Here is an 18,458-nt window from a genome sequence, read left to right as displayed (position 1 = left end):
GTGATTATGTGTTTGCTATTTTTCATAACCATAAATTGGTTTCTCTTTCACACATTAATTTTTCCTTCATCCTTCATTTCATTCTTCTCCCATGTTCTAGAGAAGGTCTGAGAGTGCAGTTTTTTCCTCCTTGGAAAGCAAACATGTGAAACTGAATCTCTTCTCTGATCACATATACATTACAACAAGGTGAATAGTCTTTCTTCACATATACCAACTTTAGAAGTTGGGGTCAGAGCAGAGGGTCTGCCATGATACTGCACCTCTGGAGTAGAGAAAGTTAAGGGCCTTGCTCAAGGGCCCAACAGTGGCAGCTTGGCGGTGCTGGGGATTGAAACCCGATCCTGTTCAAACTAAGAGAACATTGGTGCATTTCCTAAACAGACAATCAGCTTCATATACTTCACATACAATTTGAGGCCAAAATTATTACCCCCCCAGGAATTTTGGAACATTTTCCTAAAGATCTTTCCAATGTTTGCAGTATTGATAAAACTTTATATAATCAAACATTCAACAGTGCTATTTAGTAGCTTTTAGTACATTTTGGAATATAAAATACATTTTTAGGCTTGCTTTATATATCAAATATAGTGAACATGGGATGGTCAAGATGCCCCGGACATCTGCCACGATGATTGTTGCTGACCTGGCCTCTTCTGGAGTTGATGTTTCAAGGAACACAGTTGTGAGGGCGCTTCATCGTGGTGGGCTTCAGGGCCATCATCCCAGAAGAACCCCTTTACTCAAACAGCGGCACATCACAGCCAGACTAAGGTTTACCCATGAACATTTGAAAGGTAAAGATGAGTTTTGGGAGTGCTTTGGTCTGATGAGACTAAACTGGAACTGTTTTGGCACATGGATGTTGCTTATGTTTGGCAAAGAAAGGGCGAGGCCTTCAACCCTAAGAACACAGTTCCCACAGTTAAACATGGTGGTGGGAGCATCATGCTGTGGGGCTGTTTTGTAGCTTCAGGCACAGGGAGCCTTGTTCGGGTGTATGGCATCATGAAAAAAGAAAATTACGTTGACATTTTGAGGGATAATATGCAGACATCTGCTCGTAGTCTAGACTTCGAGCAGGTCGTCGCTGGGTCTTCCAACAAGACAATGACCCAAAGCATACATCGAAATTGGTTCAACAGTTCCTGAAGGATATCAAAACCAAGGTCCTGGAGTGGCCCGCACAGAGCCCAGACGTCAATCCTATTGAGAATCTGTGGCGAGTGCTCAAAGTGAATGTCCATGCTCGGAAACCATGTAATTTGGACCAGCTGGAGCAATTTGCAATGGAAAAATGGGCTAAAATCCCTCAGGAGACCTGTGCCAACCTAGTAAAGAACTACTCTAAGAGGTTGTTGTCAGTTGTGGCTCAGAAAGGGTACACTATTGACTATTAATCACCAGGGGGCTAATAATTTTGGACGTTTCATTTTTGCCCTTTCTTGTTTCAACTCACTATTTCAATTAAATATCCTAATCAAACTTAGTGGACAGTTTGTCTTTGTTATTTTTGAAACAAATACACTATAAAACACTTGTTAATGGTCATTTCCATGGAGAAATCAAGAGTTTTGTCTAATTTCATAAGGGGGGCTAATAATTTTGGCCTCAACTGTATCTTTTCCACAGTGCTTCTCACTTTATACAGAAATACCCAGCACTCTCCCTTACTGATGACGTCACTACACAAAATCAAATTTGTCAAATTTCAAATTCAGGAATTCTTCTGTTGCTGCAAAACAAACATATTTGTTCAGAGTAACGTGCCTCTCCACGGCTTGGAGAACACATATGGCTCTCAGTGCACTTACAGCGAGGACGAAGGTCCAGCAGGGAAAAGCAGACTGCATTGCATGAGATAGTTGATGTAGATATTGTTCATGTTGTAATTATCAAAGACACTCAAATCCCTGTTTGTACCAACAGATTACAGATGCAGTGCAGGACATTTGCTTCACATTTACATTTCCTGACTTCAGAAAGCTCTGCACGTTACTTGAGTATTAACCTTTCCTGCACCATAATCCTCAGATAAACCAGAGATATCAGAATCACACTGAAAGGTCAGGCGTTTAACAGCAGTCCATATAATCCTCTACACAATCACATTATTAGTCTCAAATCATGTACAATCTCAATCTGAGTATAATCTGCCACATACTGTATGTCACACGGGCTGCCGAACATTCTAGCATGTTCTTGCTGGAAGTTATCTCCTTCAACAACACAGCAGTGATGGATGTTCCACTCTGGGTTAAGTGATTTAAAACTCTGAGATATTACAGTGTAGACTGTATGAGATAAACAACTGAAAGTCTTCAATTGAAATCACTTCAAACACATTGCTGTTTTTTCCCTTCCCAGTTTCTGCTGTGTTGCTCCCGGTCCAGCGGCCTGGAAATCAGGGCTGGAGTCCGCCTGAGTAAACTAATCCCCTTAATCCTCTAAGGAGATTTTACAGTGCTTAGTGAAATATGTTGTTATGCTTTACAACATTTCCAGGCTCTGATCAGATATCATACACTGCCTTACCCTTTTTTCATATTTGCCTTTTCCTCCTTTCCTCCTCACTTATCTCCCTTAAATACATTTCTTTTTATCTTTCTCTTAAGTATATTAAAATTGTTTCATGTCCTGGTTTGATAAGCAAAGGTTAACGTTCGTAGCTTTGACTGTATACAGTATGTGGCTAGCTTGTTGGCTTGATGACTCTGTTCCCTAGTTAGCTTGTTCACAACATAAACTTATAATAGCTGTAGAAATTTATTAAAATCCTCCAAATGAATCTGTTGCAGATTCTACTGTTTATATTCTATTTGCTTTCCATGTCATCCCACTGATATATCCTGATGACAGTGTTAAAGCTAGCTGGTGTACAGACAGCTAACATGTCATCGAAGTAGGTTAGCGTTTGTTAATGTAAATGAAGTAAATACATGGTAATTTAATTGTTAAATCTTGAGTGAGATATCTATTTTACCTTCCTCTATTACAAATATACACATATACTGTGTTGAAATTACAAACTTGGCACATTGATTTTTGTCTATTTTGGAACAACTGTGTAAATATATTTTGAATACATAGCATGAGATGTAATAGAAACACATTAATTTTTATGTGTAAATACGCCCTGTCAAGTCTTAATACTTAATACCTTCAAAACAAACGAGAGTGTGATGTCTGTTCAGTGGGTTTGTTTAGCGACTGATTCAGATGGTGGAACATGAGCGCTGCATGTCTTTGAACAGTCTGAGGCTTGGCCTGGATTCTGCCTCACTTATGAGACCCTCTGGATAAATATGTGTAACAGATGAATAATTGAATGAATGCAGTGTTTAAATGTATGTGTGCAGGCGGTGTCAGAAATGTTCACCACAAAATCATCCATGTGGAACTTGGGAGATGAAGGAAAAACAGGGAAGTGGAGCGAGACATGCGATCTCTTTCTGGATTAGTGGGTTTTGTTTTTGAGCATCAGCAACCTCTCATCTGTCTTCTTGCTGTTTAATATCTGAGTGAGCTTTAACCACTGACCCCAATTTCCATACTGGAATAAAAAGCTTTTAATCCAGGCACAGTGTCAAGGAGACTCTCTGTACAGGGAATCATTACTGGGTTTAATTTTATGCCTATAAGCAGCTCTTTAGCCTCAGTGGTCCATAGTGATGTTCTGGGACAGCAACTGAATAGAATCTTGTAAATTTCTACATCTGTGGGAGAATAAAGTGTTGTCCTGTACCCATCCTCCATCCATCCAGTCGATTCCTACCTTCCTTCCAGAACTTTGTGGACTGGTGCCAATGGAGCTGCCTCTAGTTAAATGCCTGGAAAACCAAAGAACTGGTGGTGGATTTCCGTAGGCACAAACAAACTTCATTACCCCCAGTGATCATTCAGGGAAAGGACATTGTGAAAGTGGACTCGTACAAATACCAGGGTGTTCATCTGAACAGCAAACTGGACTGGACAGACAATACTGAGGCAATATACTGTATAAGAAAGGACAGAGCAGACTCTTTCTGCTGAGGAGACTAAGGTCTTTTGGAGTGCAGAGAGAGCTACTGAAGACCATTTTTGACTGTGTGGTGGCCTCAGCCATATTCTCTGGTGTGGTATGCTGGTGCAGCAGCATCTCTAGTGCAGAAAGGAAGAGACTGGACAAGCTGATCAGGAAGGCCAGCTCAGTCCTGGGGTTACTCTGGATACTGTACATGACGTGGGAGAAAGGAGGATGGTAACAAAACTATCATCACTATCACTGATGGAGAACGACTCTCACCCCCTGTATGAAATGGTTTCATCTCTGAGCAGCTCCTTCAGTGACAGACTGTGGTTACACAGCTGACAACAGAAGACAGCTGTGGTTATAGGACAGCTAATTAGGAGAGATAATTTAGACGGATAAGCGGTCAGAGGAGTTCTATCAATCAGTCAAATTCCTAAATCAATCTCCTGATTGATTGATTGATTGATTGATTGATTGATTGATTGATTGATTGGTCAAATTATATCTAAGTAGTGTTTTATTGCTAGTTGCTGCTGTGCATGTCGTCTGGTTATAAACCACAGAAGGGCTCAATTACATCAAAGAGTCATTTAGTAATTTACTACATTACATATTAAAGCTTCAATATAACAATGTATAAGTACACTATGTAATACACACAAATTAGTATGTACATGTAGCCTGGGGTTTTGGGGGACGTTCTGTTTGTCTATAAAGTAAGCTCAACATCATCTGGTGTACACTGGTGTACATCAAAGATCTGCCTCTTATTTAATTTAATATACACAGGTAGGATGATATGACCACCATCAGGACACATTCATATATAAAGCCATTCTCTTCTTCCAAAAGACAATCAGTCATGAAAATCGGTCTGTGTTATTTAACATATTTCCCTCAATCTTTTATTCCTGTAGCACTGAAAATGTGGCCTCACCTTTTATACTGTACAAGATGTTGATTCTTTTTTAGAAAATAATATAGATGATGATAATGATGATGTACCTCTGACATCTCGATCTTTCTCTCAGCGTTCTTCTCAAACTTCTTCATGAACTCTTGTGTCTTCTCTTTTAAAGCTCCATTCGCAGAATCCTTAAAAACACAAACACAAATATCATCATACCATCAGAGGGCACACACAAACACACTTTCTGGACAATTTAGAGATGACAATCAGTCTACAGCACAGGTCTTTGGACTGGTGAAGGAAACCATTGACCCCACAGGAAACCTCTGAAGCACATGGAGAACATATATCTCCACACACGCACTCAGGGAAGAGGTAGGAATTGAATCCTGAAGGTGTGAGGCGAATGTTTTAACCGCTAAGCCACAGTGGGGGTAGAACTCTGGGAACTTGGGCTGGATTTCTGGACAACTTCTAGCTGAATAAATGTGGAGATCTTGAGAGTTGATGAGGAGGTAGAATGAACTTCGGAATGGTCTTCTTTGTAGATAACAGTTATTTCAAAACCCCATGATGGCTGCTAGCGCAGTTTTTAGCTCTGCGTCATTCACATGTCCGTTTTTATAGACAGCATTGAGCCATACTAAACTATGTAAGCAAGTGGGTTTAGAGATGCATATGATGCATCTCAATATGGTGTTGATTGAAGCCTGATGCTACTGAAGCTAACTCAGGAAACAAGTTCAGGGTGAAGGATATGTGAGATGTGTGGATTTTATTTCCTTTCCTGTGTGTTAAATGTGTGCTGCTCAGTATTTACCATGTTGGTTCCCCTCAGCACTGCCTCCAACTCCTTGAAAAAACTCCCCAGCTCCTTTCCTTCAATCCAGCCATTTCCTAGGAAGCATCAAGAAAGATGAATGTTTATATTTCTTTCCACACCAAAGAGAAATATCACATTCAATCTGGAAATCTTTCTTCTTCCTTAGTGGGCATTGGAAAATATGATTTTCTTTTGGAATAACTCATGTATGGAATATGAATATTTATATATTCACAGAATGCTGAACTCGGTCAATATTTTGTTTACTGGAGATTCATAAAGAAATGTTTTTTGAATAATTTCCCAATAACTGTGAAGAAACCCTCAGGCGCACCATTAATAGACTCACCAGTTATTTACTATGGCTCTAGGAAGGGAGAGAGAGACACATAGAGAGAGAGAGATAGAGTGTGTGTGTGCGTGTGTGTGTGTGTGTGTGTGTGTGTGTGTGTGTGTGTGTGTGTGTGTGTGTGTGAAAAAGATGTGTACAGGTTTATACCAGTGTGAGGATTTCCTGGCATTCATTTTACTTTGGTTTAAGAATGAACTGCGTAATAAATGACTCAAAAATAAAGTTGAGGTTTTTTGCTAGCAGTCATGGATGATGGACTATCACATGTATAATCACATGTAACATGAATAAATATTTCATCTCCCACTCTTAGTCCCTCGGGCATGTCCCTGTATCATAGCAATGTGCAAAATCAGCATCCAGAGAGATAAAGTTGTTTAATAAATATTAATAAGCATAAAAATGATCCCTACTGTAAAATATGACCGATCCCCTTTTATTCCAATCAAAAGGTATTTAAATTAATTTAAATTGCCTAGAATTATTTTATATTATGGTCAACCCCATAGTGAGGAAAACATTCTCAGTGTTTCAGGCTACAGTATATGTGAATTTTACATAATAAAATGTTATTAAATCTAAGAAGAAACATTTCTGTTTGGTTCTTTATTTATTTACTTACTTTTTGATAAGTCAATATATTTAATTGTGTTTTTTGTCTAAAAGTTTACTTTTTTGATTTTTACAATTTTGTCATTATTCTCAGAATAATAGCATAGATGCTGCTTCGAGGTCATCAGTTTTATAATTCTTATAAACCAATAATTATTGGTTTATATTTTTTGCTTCATTTTCAGTATCATATTAAATATTATTGATTTTCTAAGTCCTGAATGCTGCCTAACTCACCGTGGTAGCGCTCCCATACGCTGATGAAGTGCTCAGTGGTGACTTCAGCCAGGTGCAGGTGCTGTGGGTTGACTGCCATCACTTGAACTTTCTCTTCTTCCTGGAGATGAGATAATTCCTGTATTCTTTCAGTCACTTTGCACAACAGGAGTGTGTACTGCTCCGACTGGGACAGAAGCTTATAACCCTCATACATCTTCTTCCTGTTAAACACCTGTCAGGCAGTTAAACATGAAGTTAATTCATATAAAGAATGCTTGTTATAGCAGTTTTAAATGAATGAACCCTCAGATCTGAGTTTTGACTCATCATTCTCTGATTTAGTGTATTATATCTGTCTGCTTTCCTATCTGCACAAACCTAGCTCCATCAGGGTTCATAATTAACACCAAAACAAAACAAGAAAATTCTACTAAAGGTGTGGTCTCTGCTGCTCCCTGTCCAGTGAAACAGGTGTGGCCTCTGTACCTGTCAGTCAAATGGAAGTGTGGTCTCTGTCTTTAGTGTATGGGTGACTTTATTTCTGTTACTATAGGTTGAGGCGTGGTGATTATTTCTGTTACTATAGTGAAGGTGTGGCATTTATTTCTGTTGCTATAGTGGAGTCGTGGCATTTATTTCTGTTGCTATAGTGGAGGCGTGGTGTTTATTTCTGTTACTATATTGGAGGCATGGCGTCTATTTCTGTTACTTTAGGTGGAGGCGTGGTGTCTATTTCTGTTACTTTAGGTGAAGGCGTGGTATCTATTTCTGTTACTATAGTGGAAGCATGGTGTCTATTTCTGTTACTATAGTGGAGGCATGGTGTCTATTTCTGTTCAGCTGCCTTCTGTTCTGCACCCATCCTCGTCCATCCCAATCCTAACACACACTTCAACGTGGAAGTAGGTGCTTCATCTACAGGTGTCGGAGCTGTCCTGTCACAGCTGCAGGGGAAGCCTCCATTGTGTCATCCATGTGCCTTCTATTCCCATAAATTCAGCCCTATGCTGAAACTAACTATGACATAGGAAACTGTGAGTTACTCACCATCAAGTTAGCCCTCAAAGAGTGGAGACATTGGCTAGAGGGTGCAAGGCATCCCTTCACGGTGTTTACAGATCACAAGAATCTACAATATCTACATGAAGCTAAGAGACTCAACCCCTGACAAGCTCAATGGGTGCTCTTCTTCACTAGATTCGACTTCACCATCACGTATCGCCCACGAAATAAAAACTGCAAAGCCTATGCTCTCTCCCAACTCTTTTCCCCGGTTGAAGACAACACTATCCCTGACACCATCCTCCCAGAAAGATTGTTTGTTTGTCCTATTGATTGGAGTGAGGAGGACACGATTCCGGAAGCACAAAATGTCCCACCGGGCTGCCCTGCAATGCATTAATATGTCCCTCAGCAACATCGGAATCCAATCCACAAGGCGCATACATCTACGGGCACTGGTCACCCTGGTATACATCAAACCCTCTCACTGCTGAAGCATCGCTTCTGGTGGCCCACCATGGCTCAGGATGTCAGAAGATTTGTGTGGATGTAAGGATTGTGCCATCTTCAAAACTCCCCGACATCTTCCTACCAGTAAACTCCATCCACTTCCCATTCCACACCTTCCCTGGTCACATCTAGGAGTGAACTTTGCCACAGACCTCCCAGCTTCCCAAGGTAACACATGAATATTCGTCTAAGTCAATTCAACTCATTCTCCTCAAGGGTTTTCCCACTGCTATGGAAAGTGCAGAGTTACTCTTCCAGCATGTGTTCAGATACTTCGGTATCCCAGAAGATATTGTTTCAGATAGAGGTCCACAGTTTATCTCTAGAGTCTGGAAGTTATGAAACTCCTAGATGTGACCGTAAGCCTTATGTCTGGTTATCACCCTGATACTAACGGCCAAACAGAACGGAAGATTCAGGAAGTCAGTCGATTCCTCCGAACCTTTTGCCATGACCACCAGAACTCCTGGAGCCAATTCATTCCCTGAGCTGAGTATGCACAAAACTCCCTCCATCAGCAAGCTACTGGTCTCACTCCGTTTCAGTGCAGTGCAGTGCAGTACCAACCGCCAATGTTAAACTGGACTGAAGAAACATCTGAAGTTCCTTCAGTTCAACATTGGTTCCAGGAGAGTAAGAGGGTCTGGGACTCAGTTCACCACCAGCTGCAGGGAGCCATTAGGCAACAGCGACGTATGGCGGCTGCCCATCGTGCAGGGACACCCACCTATAAAGTGGGACAGAAGGTGTGGCTGTCCACAAGAAACACCTGTCTGCAGCTCCCCTGCAAGAAGCTGAGTCCCATATACATCAGGCCCTTTACCATCATCAACGAGGTCAATCCAGTAGCATTTGAACTGCAGCTCCTATCGGACACTATCGGATTCACCCAGTCTCCATGTTTCGCAGTTTAAACCATTTCACTCACCTGTTTCTCCCTCTCCTTCCACAGAGCCTGGTGAAGAAGACCCTCTCTCGAAAAAGACATCAGTGTGTACACTGCTCGGGAGTTACTGGACTCCAGATGTCGAGGTGGACAGCTGGAATATCTCATCGATTGGGAGGGGTTTGGACCTGAGGAACATTCCTGGGTCCCTTGAGATGACATTCTGGTCCCAGAACTCCTGAGGGAGTTCCATGCCACCCTCCCAGACAAACCCGCTCCCCGAGGCAGAGGTCGGCCACCTCCGTGCAGTCTGGATGAAGTCCCAGGCCCTCAGGAGCGGACCATGAGGGGTGGGGTACTGTTATGGATTCGCCAGGGTCCACACTCACTCTCCCACAATGCTCTGCTTTGCTTGACTACTAATTACCGTCACCTGTTCCCAATCACCTGTTCACACTATATAAGGACTGCTCATTCATTCATTCCCCGTCCAGTCTTGTTACTACATACAGCGCTTTCATATGTATTGTTGCTAACTGCCTGACTTCTAACCCTTTGTGGATTTATTCGTATAGTAGAGGCGTGGTGTTAATTTCTGTTACTATAGTGGAGGTGTGGTGTCTATTTCTGTTTGTTTAGGTACAGCCGTGGTATCTATTTCTGTTACTTTAGGTGGAGGTGTGGCGTTTATTTCTGTTACTTTAGGTGGAGGCTTGGTGTCTATTTCTGTTATTTTAGGTGGAGGAGTGGTGTCTTTCTGTTACTTTAGGTGGAGGTGTGGTGTTAATTTTTGTTACTATAGTGGATGTGTGGTGTCTATTTTTGTCACTTTATTGATTCCCTGGATCACTGGTTCCTCCCCGAGCTTGTGTCTGTGTGCAATGTCACATGTTTTCCTCGTGTCCACATGGATTTTCTCTGAGTATACCTCCCCAAGACATATGTTTAATTTTCCCTATGTGTGAAAGAGTGTGTGAATATGTATGCATGATGATTTGTGAGGGACTGATGTTCCATTAAGGGTCCAGCCTTAGAGAAGACCAGTGAGTCTTTTATTTTGCTAATTTAGACAAAGGCTAATGTAGCAAACTAGAAATAGAAATGGTTAACTGATTATAATCAAGTACACTTCAAGTTTCCTCCTCTTCCTCATCCTTCTTTTTCTTTTACTATATTTGATAAATAAATATCTTTGCAACCAAACAGAACTTTTCTGTTCCAGGTTTAGTGTTTAGTGTGTGCAGGGGCATAGGACAGGATCGTGGGCCCTATGCAAAGATACTGTGTGGGGGCCCCTATTTCACTTTTTTTAATGATAATGTAAAATGAATAGCAATTAGTATATTAAAATTTGCATTACTATAGACAGGACATATGATTCAGTGATTTAGTAACCACTTGCGAATTACTGCCTTACAGCACTGAAGTATATCATGTATAAAATAGTATAACAACATGTTATTTGCATTCATGTCAATGCAGCACCACTGCATATCATATTTTGATCATAATATGTCCTAACCTTTAAAATAGATGGAACAACTCAGTATCTTTTTATAAAAAATTGCAGTTTAACAATATTTAATTGAACTGTGTTTTATTTACAAATACAATCAAACATTAAACAATCAACATGGCATCCTTTGTGATGTAAAACATTGCAGTATTTCCAAAAAAGAAGAAAAAGTGCAAATAGCACCTTGCCTCAAAAGCAGATCTGGCTAAATCTAAAAAAACAATAACAATAAAAAAACAATAAAACAAAAATAATTACAAAAAACTGCATGCTGATATTGACAACATTGCAAACATTGTTTTATATTCACATTTAATCTCTAAAAATACTTCTCACACTTTCTGTGTTACCTCAAAGTTTAGTAGTATGATAAGAACATTTATCACATGCTTGGAAACAAGTTGTGTCTTATGGAAATAGAGACAATTGTGCAGCAACTTAGCAAGCACGACATTGTGCAGTGCTTTAGATCTCACCTGCTCTCTTTAGAAAAAAACTTGTGAGTTGTTTTCCCTCATTTTGTTTTGTTTTTCTCTCCTCCCTCTCCTTTCTTTTCTGATAGCCAGATTTTTACATCATTGCAACGGCGGCGCGAGTATCGCGTCTCTCAACACCGGCGGAACACTCACAAACTCCCCTATATCATCCACCAAGTCCGCGCACTCTCTACTATCCCTCACAGCCATCGCTTCTAGGCAACCAATAAAATTATGTCCAGTCTGTGCATTGCTGCATGCACGCTCGAGGTGGGAGGGGACTACGTAGATTCGTGTCAAAGCAGCGGAGAACTAGAAGTAGCACATACGCGCGACTGTCAAATAGATAGCGCAGATAATAAAATAATAACATTAATACAAATTAGAAAATGATCGTCGAGGGCCCCTCACATGCCATGGCCCTATGTACTCAGTCACCGTTTTCCCCCCACTTACGACGCCCCTGACTGTGTGTGCTATCTAGCATACAACGGCTCTTCCAGTTTTCCTCTTTTAATTCCAAACACACTACTGCCCCCTACTGCTATGATAAGTTATTTCACTGTCGTCAGTAAGCTGGCTTCTGTACTTTCAGAGAAGAGATGTAGCAGGAGGCATAAAGTCAAATCCTGCAGTAAATAATTATCACTCAGATGATAACGCCATCTAATTTCAAAATTAATAATTTTTCGTAAAAACCAAGTATCATTTCATTTTTGGTCCTTTAACATGTACAGGTCTGACAGGTAATAAAACAATGTTAACGAATGTAGTTATGAATCTTTGTCATTAGCAGTTTTATTTATACAAACAGGTCAATAGTGAAATGCTGCAAGAAGTCTAATTAGTGCCTTTACAGTCAACAGCTTACTCAACACGCCTAATGAGTATGTTTATTTTTATTTGCTTGATGTGCTCAAGACAATCTCGGGTTTAATTACACAAAGCCAGACAACAATTACGAAATAGTCCTTTTCAATCTGTTACATAGACTCTGTGAAGTCTTGTGTATGTTTCTGTTCTGTAAGAAATTAATCCTGATAATATGCCAAGTGGGGGCACGGTGGCTAAGTGGTTAGCACGTTGGCCTCACACCTCCAGGGTTGGGGGTTCGATTCCCGTCTCCGCCTTGTGTGTGTGGAGTTTGCATGTTCTCCCCGTGACTTGGGGGTTTCCTCCGGGTACTCCGGTTTCCTCCCCCGGTCCAAAGACATGCATGGTAGGTTGATTGGCATCTCTGGAAAATTGTCCGTAGTGTGTGATTGCATGAGTGAATGAGAGTGTGTGTGTGTGCCCTGTGATGGGTTGGCACTCCGTCCAGGGTGTATCCTGCCTTGATGCCCGATGACGCCTGAGATAGGCACAGGCTCCCCGTGACCCGAGGTAGTTCGGATAAGCGGTAGAAGATGAATGAATGAATGAATGAATGAATGAATATGCCAATTCATTGTCTTTTACCTCAGCAATTATGAGTGATTTACCAAATGACATGGCATCTCATTTAACATTTAATTGGATCATTCTGCCAGAGGAAACTGTCAGATAAGATGAGATCAATGGTGCAGATTCACATGTCAGCAGTGTGTGTGTGTGTGTGGAGATATATGCACACAGTACATAAATTTATAATACATTAATCAAATGTATTCAGTATTGTTCATCGACAGAACTTTTTTTTAAACAGTCACTCAGTAAAAGACACAATAAACATTTTATAAGAAATAATAACAGACCATATGTCCAAAAATAAACTTCTTTTAATAAATGAAGGCAAAAAATATAGTAGCTAACACACCTCACAGTACCAGTTCAAGTACTTGAAAACATTTAGATTTAATATAAATAATTCTACAACTCAATACACAACATTCAATCAGAACCACTGTCAATGTGTGTAGAACTGTGCGGTGTGGAGTGTGTTATTCTGCTTGATCCACAGCCATTTGCACTACTCTAATGATTCATTTATTAATGAACACGTTTGGTCTCTAATAAAAAATCATCATCATTATCACATCACAGATTACAGATTTCACTTCGTTGAACATCATGTTTTTTTAAAAAACATGTTTATAATCAGTCTGAGATTATTCTTAAGAGCGTCCATCATACAAGTGCCTGTGTTTGAGCTGTTGCTTTGGAAACCATAACATTAGAGAGCATTAATATAAACCTGCTGTTCGTGTTATGGCTGAAACACCAATACAGAATTACTGCACACCTGCATACTACTGACTCCAGAATTCAATCACGACGCTGTGGAAAAACTGTGTAGTGTCTATGTGCGAGTGTGGAAAAAATATTAAAAAGGAAACTAAAAGCCCTGAGGAATGAGAGTGATGGACAGTACTATCTGTCTTTGAGAGTTATCAATTCCTCCAGAGAAGGATTCTGTATGGCCAAGCCAGTAAAGGAGACGCAAGAGCCATGGAGAGCCCCGAGACATTGCCGGTCATCTATTCTGCTGCAGTGGTAGAAGTGAATGGAGCTGCTGCCTCAAAACCGTGTTGTTGAGGTTGGACAGAAACTGAGGCAGTGAACCTCTGATCAGTTCTTCCATCGGAGCAAACTGCAGAAGCTGCCTGCCGGGTTCTAGCGTTCTCATTTGGTCCAGGACATCCTGTAGGATGGTGTTTATCTGAGGTACTGAGGAGAATCCTACACAGAGCAGCACGACAGGTGGGCCGTAGACAGAGCGTCGGAAACCGACCGAGCGGAAGCACAGGTGGAGTGTGAGGACCAGAGATGCAGTGAAGCGGGTCAGAGCCGAGCACAATGGAACCACCAGTGCTGATCCTTCAGAGAGTCCACACAGAGCTGCAAACACACTGCTCAGTAGCTTGTGTTGAAGAAGCGGGTCTCCGTCGTGCAAAGTGGAAATGCACATCTCAGGGTAGCAAGGACCTGGACAGAATTGCAGCCTGGTTCCTGAAAGTGGTAGATCTTTCCATAACGGGTTATCAACCAACACCATGCAAAAAGCAACATCTGGAAAGCTGCAGATTTCATTTAATATGGAGGCAGGAGATGAAGTCCTGATGGAGCAAAGTTTGCAAGCTGGTGTGTTTTTAGCCAACGGCTGTTCCTTCAAGACCACTGTGAGCCCCTCTATGGCATCATTAAGCAGACCCAATAACTCCGGATCACAGAAAGCAGAGCTGCAAACTTTTGGGAGTGTTGCTCCCACATGACTGAACCATGTGTTTAAGTCACATTCAGCCATAGGACCAGTCAGTACAAAATGATGTCCTTCCTCACCCTGAAAATGTTCTTCTATCCATGTCTGGTAAGGTCCATGTGCAAGACGCTGCCTCCATTCCTTAAACTGTATCTCCTTGCGCTGGTTATATGATCCCATCTGCTTCCTCTGGCAAGGTTTCCCCCAAGCCAGCGATCCACCTCGGCACACCCTTCGCTTACGTGATAAATACTGCACCTGAAAACGTTGCACATAGAACTGTGCAGCACATTCTCTGAGCTGATCTAGACGCTTGCGTTGCTCAGCAGTCATACTGGTAAAGAGCTGCAGATTCTCCTGGATGGTGTTGATCTGCAGTTCATGGAAAAATGCACAGATTTCCTCATGTTGCCTGAGGAAAGAGCTGGGAATGCAGCTTTTTGGAAACAATGCTGAAGTTGAAATGATCTCTGGACCGTAGTTGCGGATCAGCTTCGACAACAGCGGCCGGACATCGTCTTTGGATTTGAAGTCTAAACACACAATGTAGACCTCAGAATTCCCAGATTTACTAGTTGCAGGTTTGAAAACATGAACCGAGCAAAAGCAGTACACAAGCAGGTATAGAAGGCAAATGGACGAATGCTCAAAAAGCGTGAACATCTTTAGGACAAATGAACCTCCTGGGGCAAGTAAGAGTAAAGCACACACGGTTTCACAGTACTGCAGAGGAGCCACTAAACTCTCCTGCTCTCCAGGGTCACCCTGACAGTCAAAGCTTCCATCTGCTGTGACCAAATCCACTCTGCGCATGTTACTAACAAACACTTGTAGCTCTAGCAAATGCTTCTGAAGCATGATGTCACCGGTGTTGTCCGAGCCAAAAAACCACCAAGGAAGAGTATGAGCAATGAGTCTGTCATCTGCAATCGTGCAACTCCGAGCATTAGCTTCATGATATGGGTTCAGCGTGTTAGCAACCCAGGTCCAGTCACAGTACAGCCTGCTGGTTTGGAGGAAGTGATTGAGCGCAGAAATAAAGGCTCCGGGAGCTTCACACAGATGAACCGAGTTGAAATCACCGTTCTGAAGTGCCGTTTCTGATAGGAGTTTAAAGGTTCCTTGGATTTCGTAGAATTTGGCCCAGGCCTGAGTGCAAAGTTCTGCATTGGTGGTCTCACGAAGGTGGGATATGATGGTACCCGCTCGGTTAGTGGAGCAAGTGTGCTGGTGCCACACCGATAAATCTTTGTCACTGAGCCGATCCTTCACCTCGTTCAGGGAGTTTTTCAGCGCCTGCAGAGGTGGATGACTCCATGGCAGGTCACAGAGCGCCACGCTGGGGTCTGGTAAGCACCAGTCACTTCCAGGTGGAGCGCTGTACCCTCTCACTTTGCTAAAAAGCTGCTTCACCTCGTCCAGAATCACCTCGTCATAAGACTCAGGAGTGTCTGGCTTGTCTGGAGGCAGTCTTTTTTTTGTGCCACGTCCCCTGCTCATCCTCCGATTCTGCTACGAATATCAAAAAGTAAACAATGGGTCAGAAAGCAGCAAGCACAAAATCCTAACAAGTGTTAATGCACCTCATTATCTGACTGAATACAGATCAATAATACATTTAATATCGACTACCACTCATTTAATGCAATATTGATCCTTTTTATCAGAAGTACAATATTTTACATTGACTTTGTTGTACATTTTACACATTTACTTTGTATTTACATATAAATAACAATATGAAATTTAATAACTTACCAAAAAAGTTTCGTACAAAATGAAGTCTGATCACTTTACCACAGGGCAAACTATACGATCAAAATAAACTTTCGTTTGCGGGAAAATAAAATGAAACGTCTTTTTATATGTCGAGATTCACACACACACAAAAAACGAGCACTTAGCCTAATTAGCTTTACTGTTTTATACACCGTGTCAGCGGAGCGGTGACTAGCCACGCGACCGCTGAGGGAAGCGCTGAGTCCGTGGAAGCTTAGCAGGAAAACCCGGGGTCTCGCTGCGGGCCTGCTAACGTCGAGCCGATAAACACAGTCGATTCTGTCCGAAACGGGCGGCTCTTCAATGGTATAAATGTAAAACAAAACACTACAAACTTAGTCACATGTTGTCCTTAATGTAAATGTATACAAAACAAAACATTTCCGCGTTGTTTACCTTCGAAAACATTAAGGCCCCTTTAATAGGGAGGAAGCCATGTTGTTTGGGATGGAGAACGGGGTTGCCAAATATTTCACACTAATTCCCCATTTATGGACAATGAATAAATGAAAGATAAATTGTTGTATAGAGGAAGAGTGTCTGCAATGGTGTCCCTTACTCAATTATGTTGATCTTATTTAGTTTTAAATCATACTGTAATTAAAATTTTAGGCATAGGGAACATTCACCAAAGTGAGTCAAACCTGTGAGGAGGCATCTAGGCATCTTTTCGGACCGTCAAGAAAAGATGACAAGAAAAGATGCCGACACCATGTTTCTCTGACAACAGCCTCCATGTATCTCTGACAACAAACTCTGTGTGGTCTCTGACAACAACCTCTGTGTGGTCTCTGACAACAGCCTCCATGTGTCTCTGACAACAACCTCCTCATCATTACAGACAATTCTCAGACTGTATCTGACTGTGGAAAGGACATTATTCATAATAACACAAATAACAGTTTATAATCACACCCTCCAGTGTCACCCACATGAGGATGAGGTTCACTATTGAGTCTGGTTCCTCTCAAGGTTTCTTCCTCTTCCATCTAATGGACTCACCACAGTCGCCTCAGTCACCTCAGGGTTGTTCATTAGGGATAAATACAAACACATTTAAATATAAGTCTAATAATAACCTTGAACCTTTGTATAATATTAATCTTTGTATAATATTAAACTTTTTGTACTATGTTTCTTATGTTCAGTAAAGCTTTTGAGCTTTTGATACAATGTCCATTGTTAAAAGCTCTATTAATTTAACCTTCCTATTTTCCCTGGGTCTATTTGACCCGGTTGGAAGGTTTTAATGTGTCATAACTGGGGTTTTCTTCCACATATTTGCCTGAAATTTACCAGGATTGTTCCAAATTATGAACTTTGCAAGTAAAATTAATTTTGTCTATTTTCGTTGAAATGTGTTCAGACCAGTATATACTATGCGTTTTGGATCATTTTGGGTCATTTTGACCCGGTCACATTTAGTGGGGCAATAGGTCACACTTTTGCCCTTTCAGCACAATGAACATGCATACAGACACAAAACTGCACACATAAATTGTACACTAACACACGTACCCAAAACGCACACTCACACACACCCACACACAGGCCTCCAGAAAAAAGAAAGCTACACATTTGTAAATATTTCTCACTTTTGATATACCTTTGCCTAGCAGAGGGCAAAATATGATCTACCAAAATGATGCTACACACACACACACACACACACATTCAAACACTGTTCAAAGCATTGGGCATTGCAATTCAGTTGGCTTCCAGACAAAACAAAAGCTACACATTTGTAAGCATTTCACACACACACACTTGCACACGTGCACACACACATGCACACACACACACATGCACACACACACACAAACTCACACACACATATTGGGCATTGCATTTCATTAGGCCTCCAGAAAAAAAAAGACAATTATTTGTAAATATTTCACACTTGTTATATGCATTTGTCCAGGTGGGGACAATATCTTCTCTTCTCTTCTTCTTCTACCAACAATCTTTACACACACACACACACACACACACACACACACACACACACACACACATTGTGTTTTCATATTCAAATCATATTTGTTTCCTCTCTCTTATTTATGAATTTAGTTGCATCAGTCAGCTTTGGCCTGGAGATATGCTGAGTAATGTTTGGCATTTATCAGTCAGTGGTTATCCAAAATAATATTTAATCATTTCTGCTTATTTTACTCAAAACA

At 41.2% G+C, this 18,458-nt stretch overlaps 3 protein-coding genes across 4 annotated transcripts in view; 1 reads left to right on the top strand and 2 right to left on the bottom strand.

Moving 5' to 3' along the window:
* The window catches only part of LOC132850467 (calretinin-like), a 13,944-nt gene extending 6,859 nt beyond the window's left edge, over window positions 1-7,085 (bottom strand). The window contains exons 1-3 of the mRNA XM_060877089.1: window positions 6,950-7,085; window positions 5,746-5,822; window positions 5,021-5,110 (exon numbers count right to left, since the gene is read on the bottom strand). Of these exons, the coding sequence (XP_060733072.1) occupies window positions 5,021-5,110; window positions 5,746-5,822; window positions 6,950-7,028 (246 nt within the window). The 5' untranslated portion in view covers window positions 7,029-7,085. The remainder of the gene's footprint in view (window positions 1-5,020; window positions 5,111-5,745; window positions 5,823-6,949) is intronic.
* helz2a (helicase with zinc finger 2a) overlaps window positions 1-18,458 on the top strand; it is a 38,170-nt gene that overhangs the window by 4,225 nt on the left and 15,487 nt on the right. The gene's annotated exons all lie outside the window — the stretch shown is intronic.
* cmtr2 (cap methyltransferase 2) lies at window positions 13,061-16,734 on the bottom strand. 2 transcript variants are annotated; one of them, XM_060877025.1, is made up of 2 exons: window positions 16,258-16,734; window positions 13,061-16,011 (listed from the first exon to the last, which is right to left on the bottom strand). In XM_060877025.1, exon 2 carries the CDS (start codon window positions 15,997-15,999, stop codon window positions 13,774-13,776), a length of 2,226 nt encoding a protein of 741 aa, XP_060733008.1. In that variant the 5' UTR covers window positions 16,000-16,011; window positions 16,258-16,734; the 3' UTR covers window positions 13,061-13,773. The 2 variants fall into 2 exon arrangements, with proteins under 2 accessions (XP_060733008.1, XP_060733017.1); XM_060877034.1 differs by having other exon boundaries at window positions 13,061-16,008.

This window comes from Tachysurus vachellii, chromosome 1, assembly GCF_030014155.1.
Source record: "Tachysurus vachellii isolate PV-2020 chromosome 1, HZAU_Pvac_v1, whole genome shotgun sequence".
Lineage (NCBI taxonomy): Eukaryota > Metazoa > Chordata > Actinopteri > Siluriformes > Bagridae > Tachysurus > Tachysurus vachellii.
The sequence above is the reverse complement of the archived record's forward strand: the minus strand, read 5'-3'. Positions and strand labels throughout refer to the sequence as shown.

What these genes read in the sequence shown, in the direction of transcription:
- cmtr2 (XM_060877025.1), bottom strand. Translation starts at nt 15,999, where the DNA reads ATGAGCAGGGGACGTGGCACAAAAAAAAGACTGCCTCCAGACAAGCCA.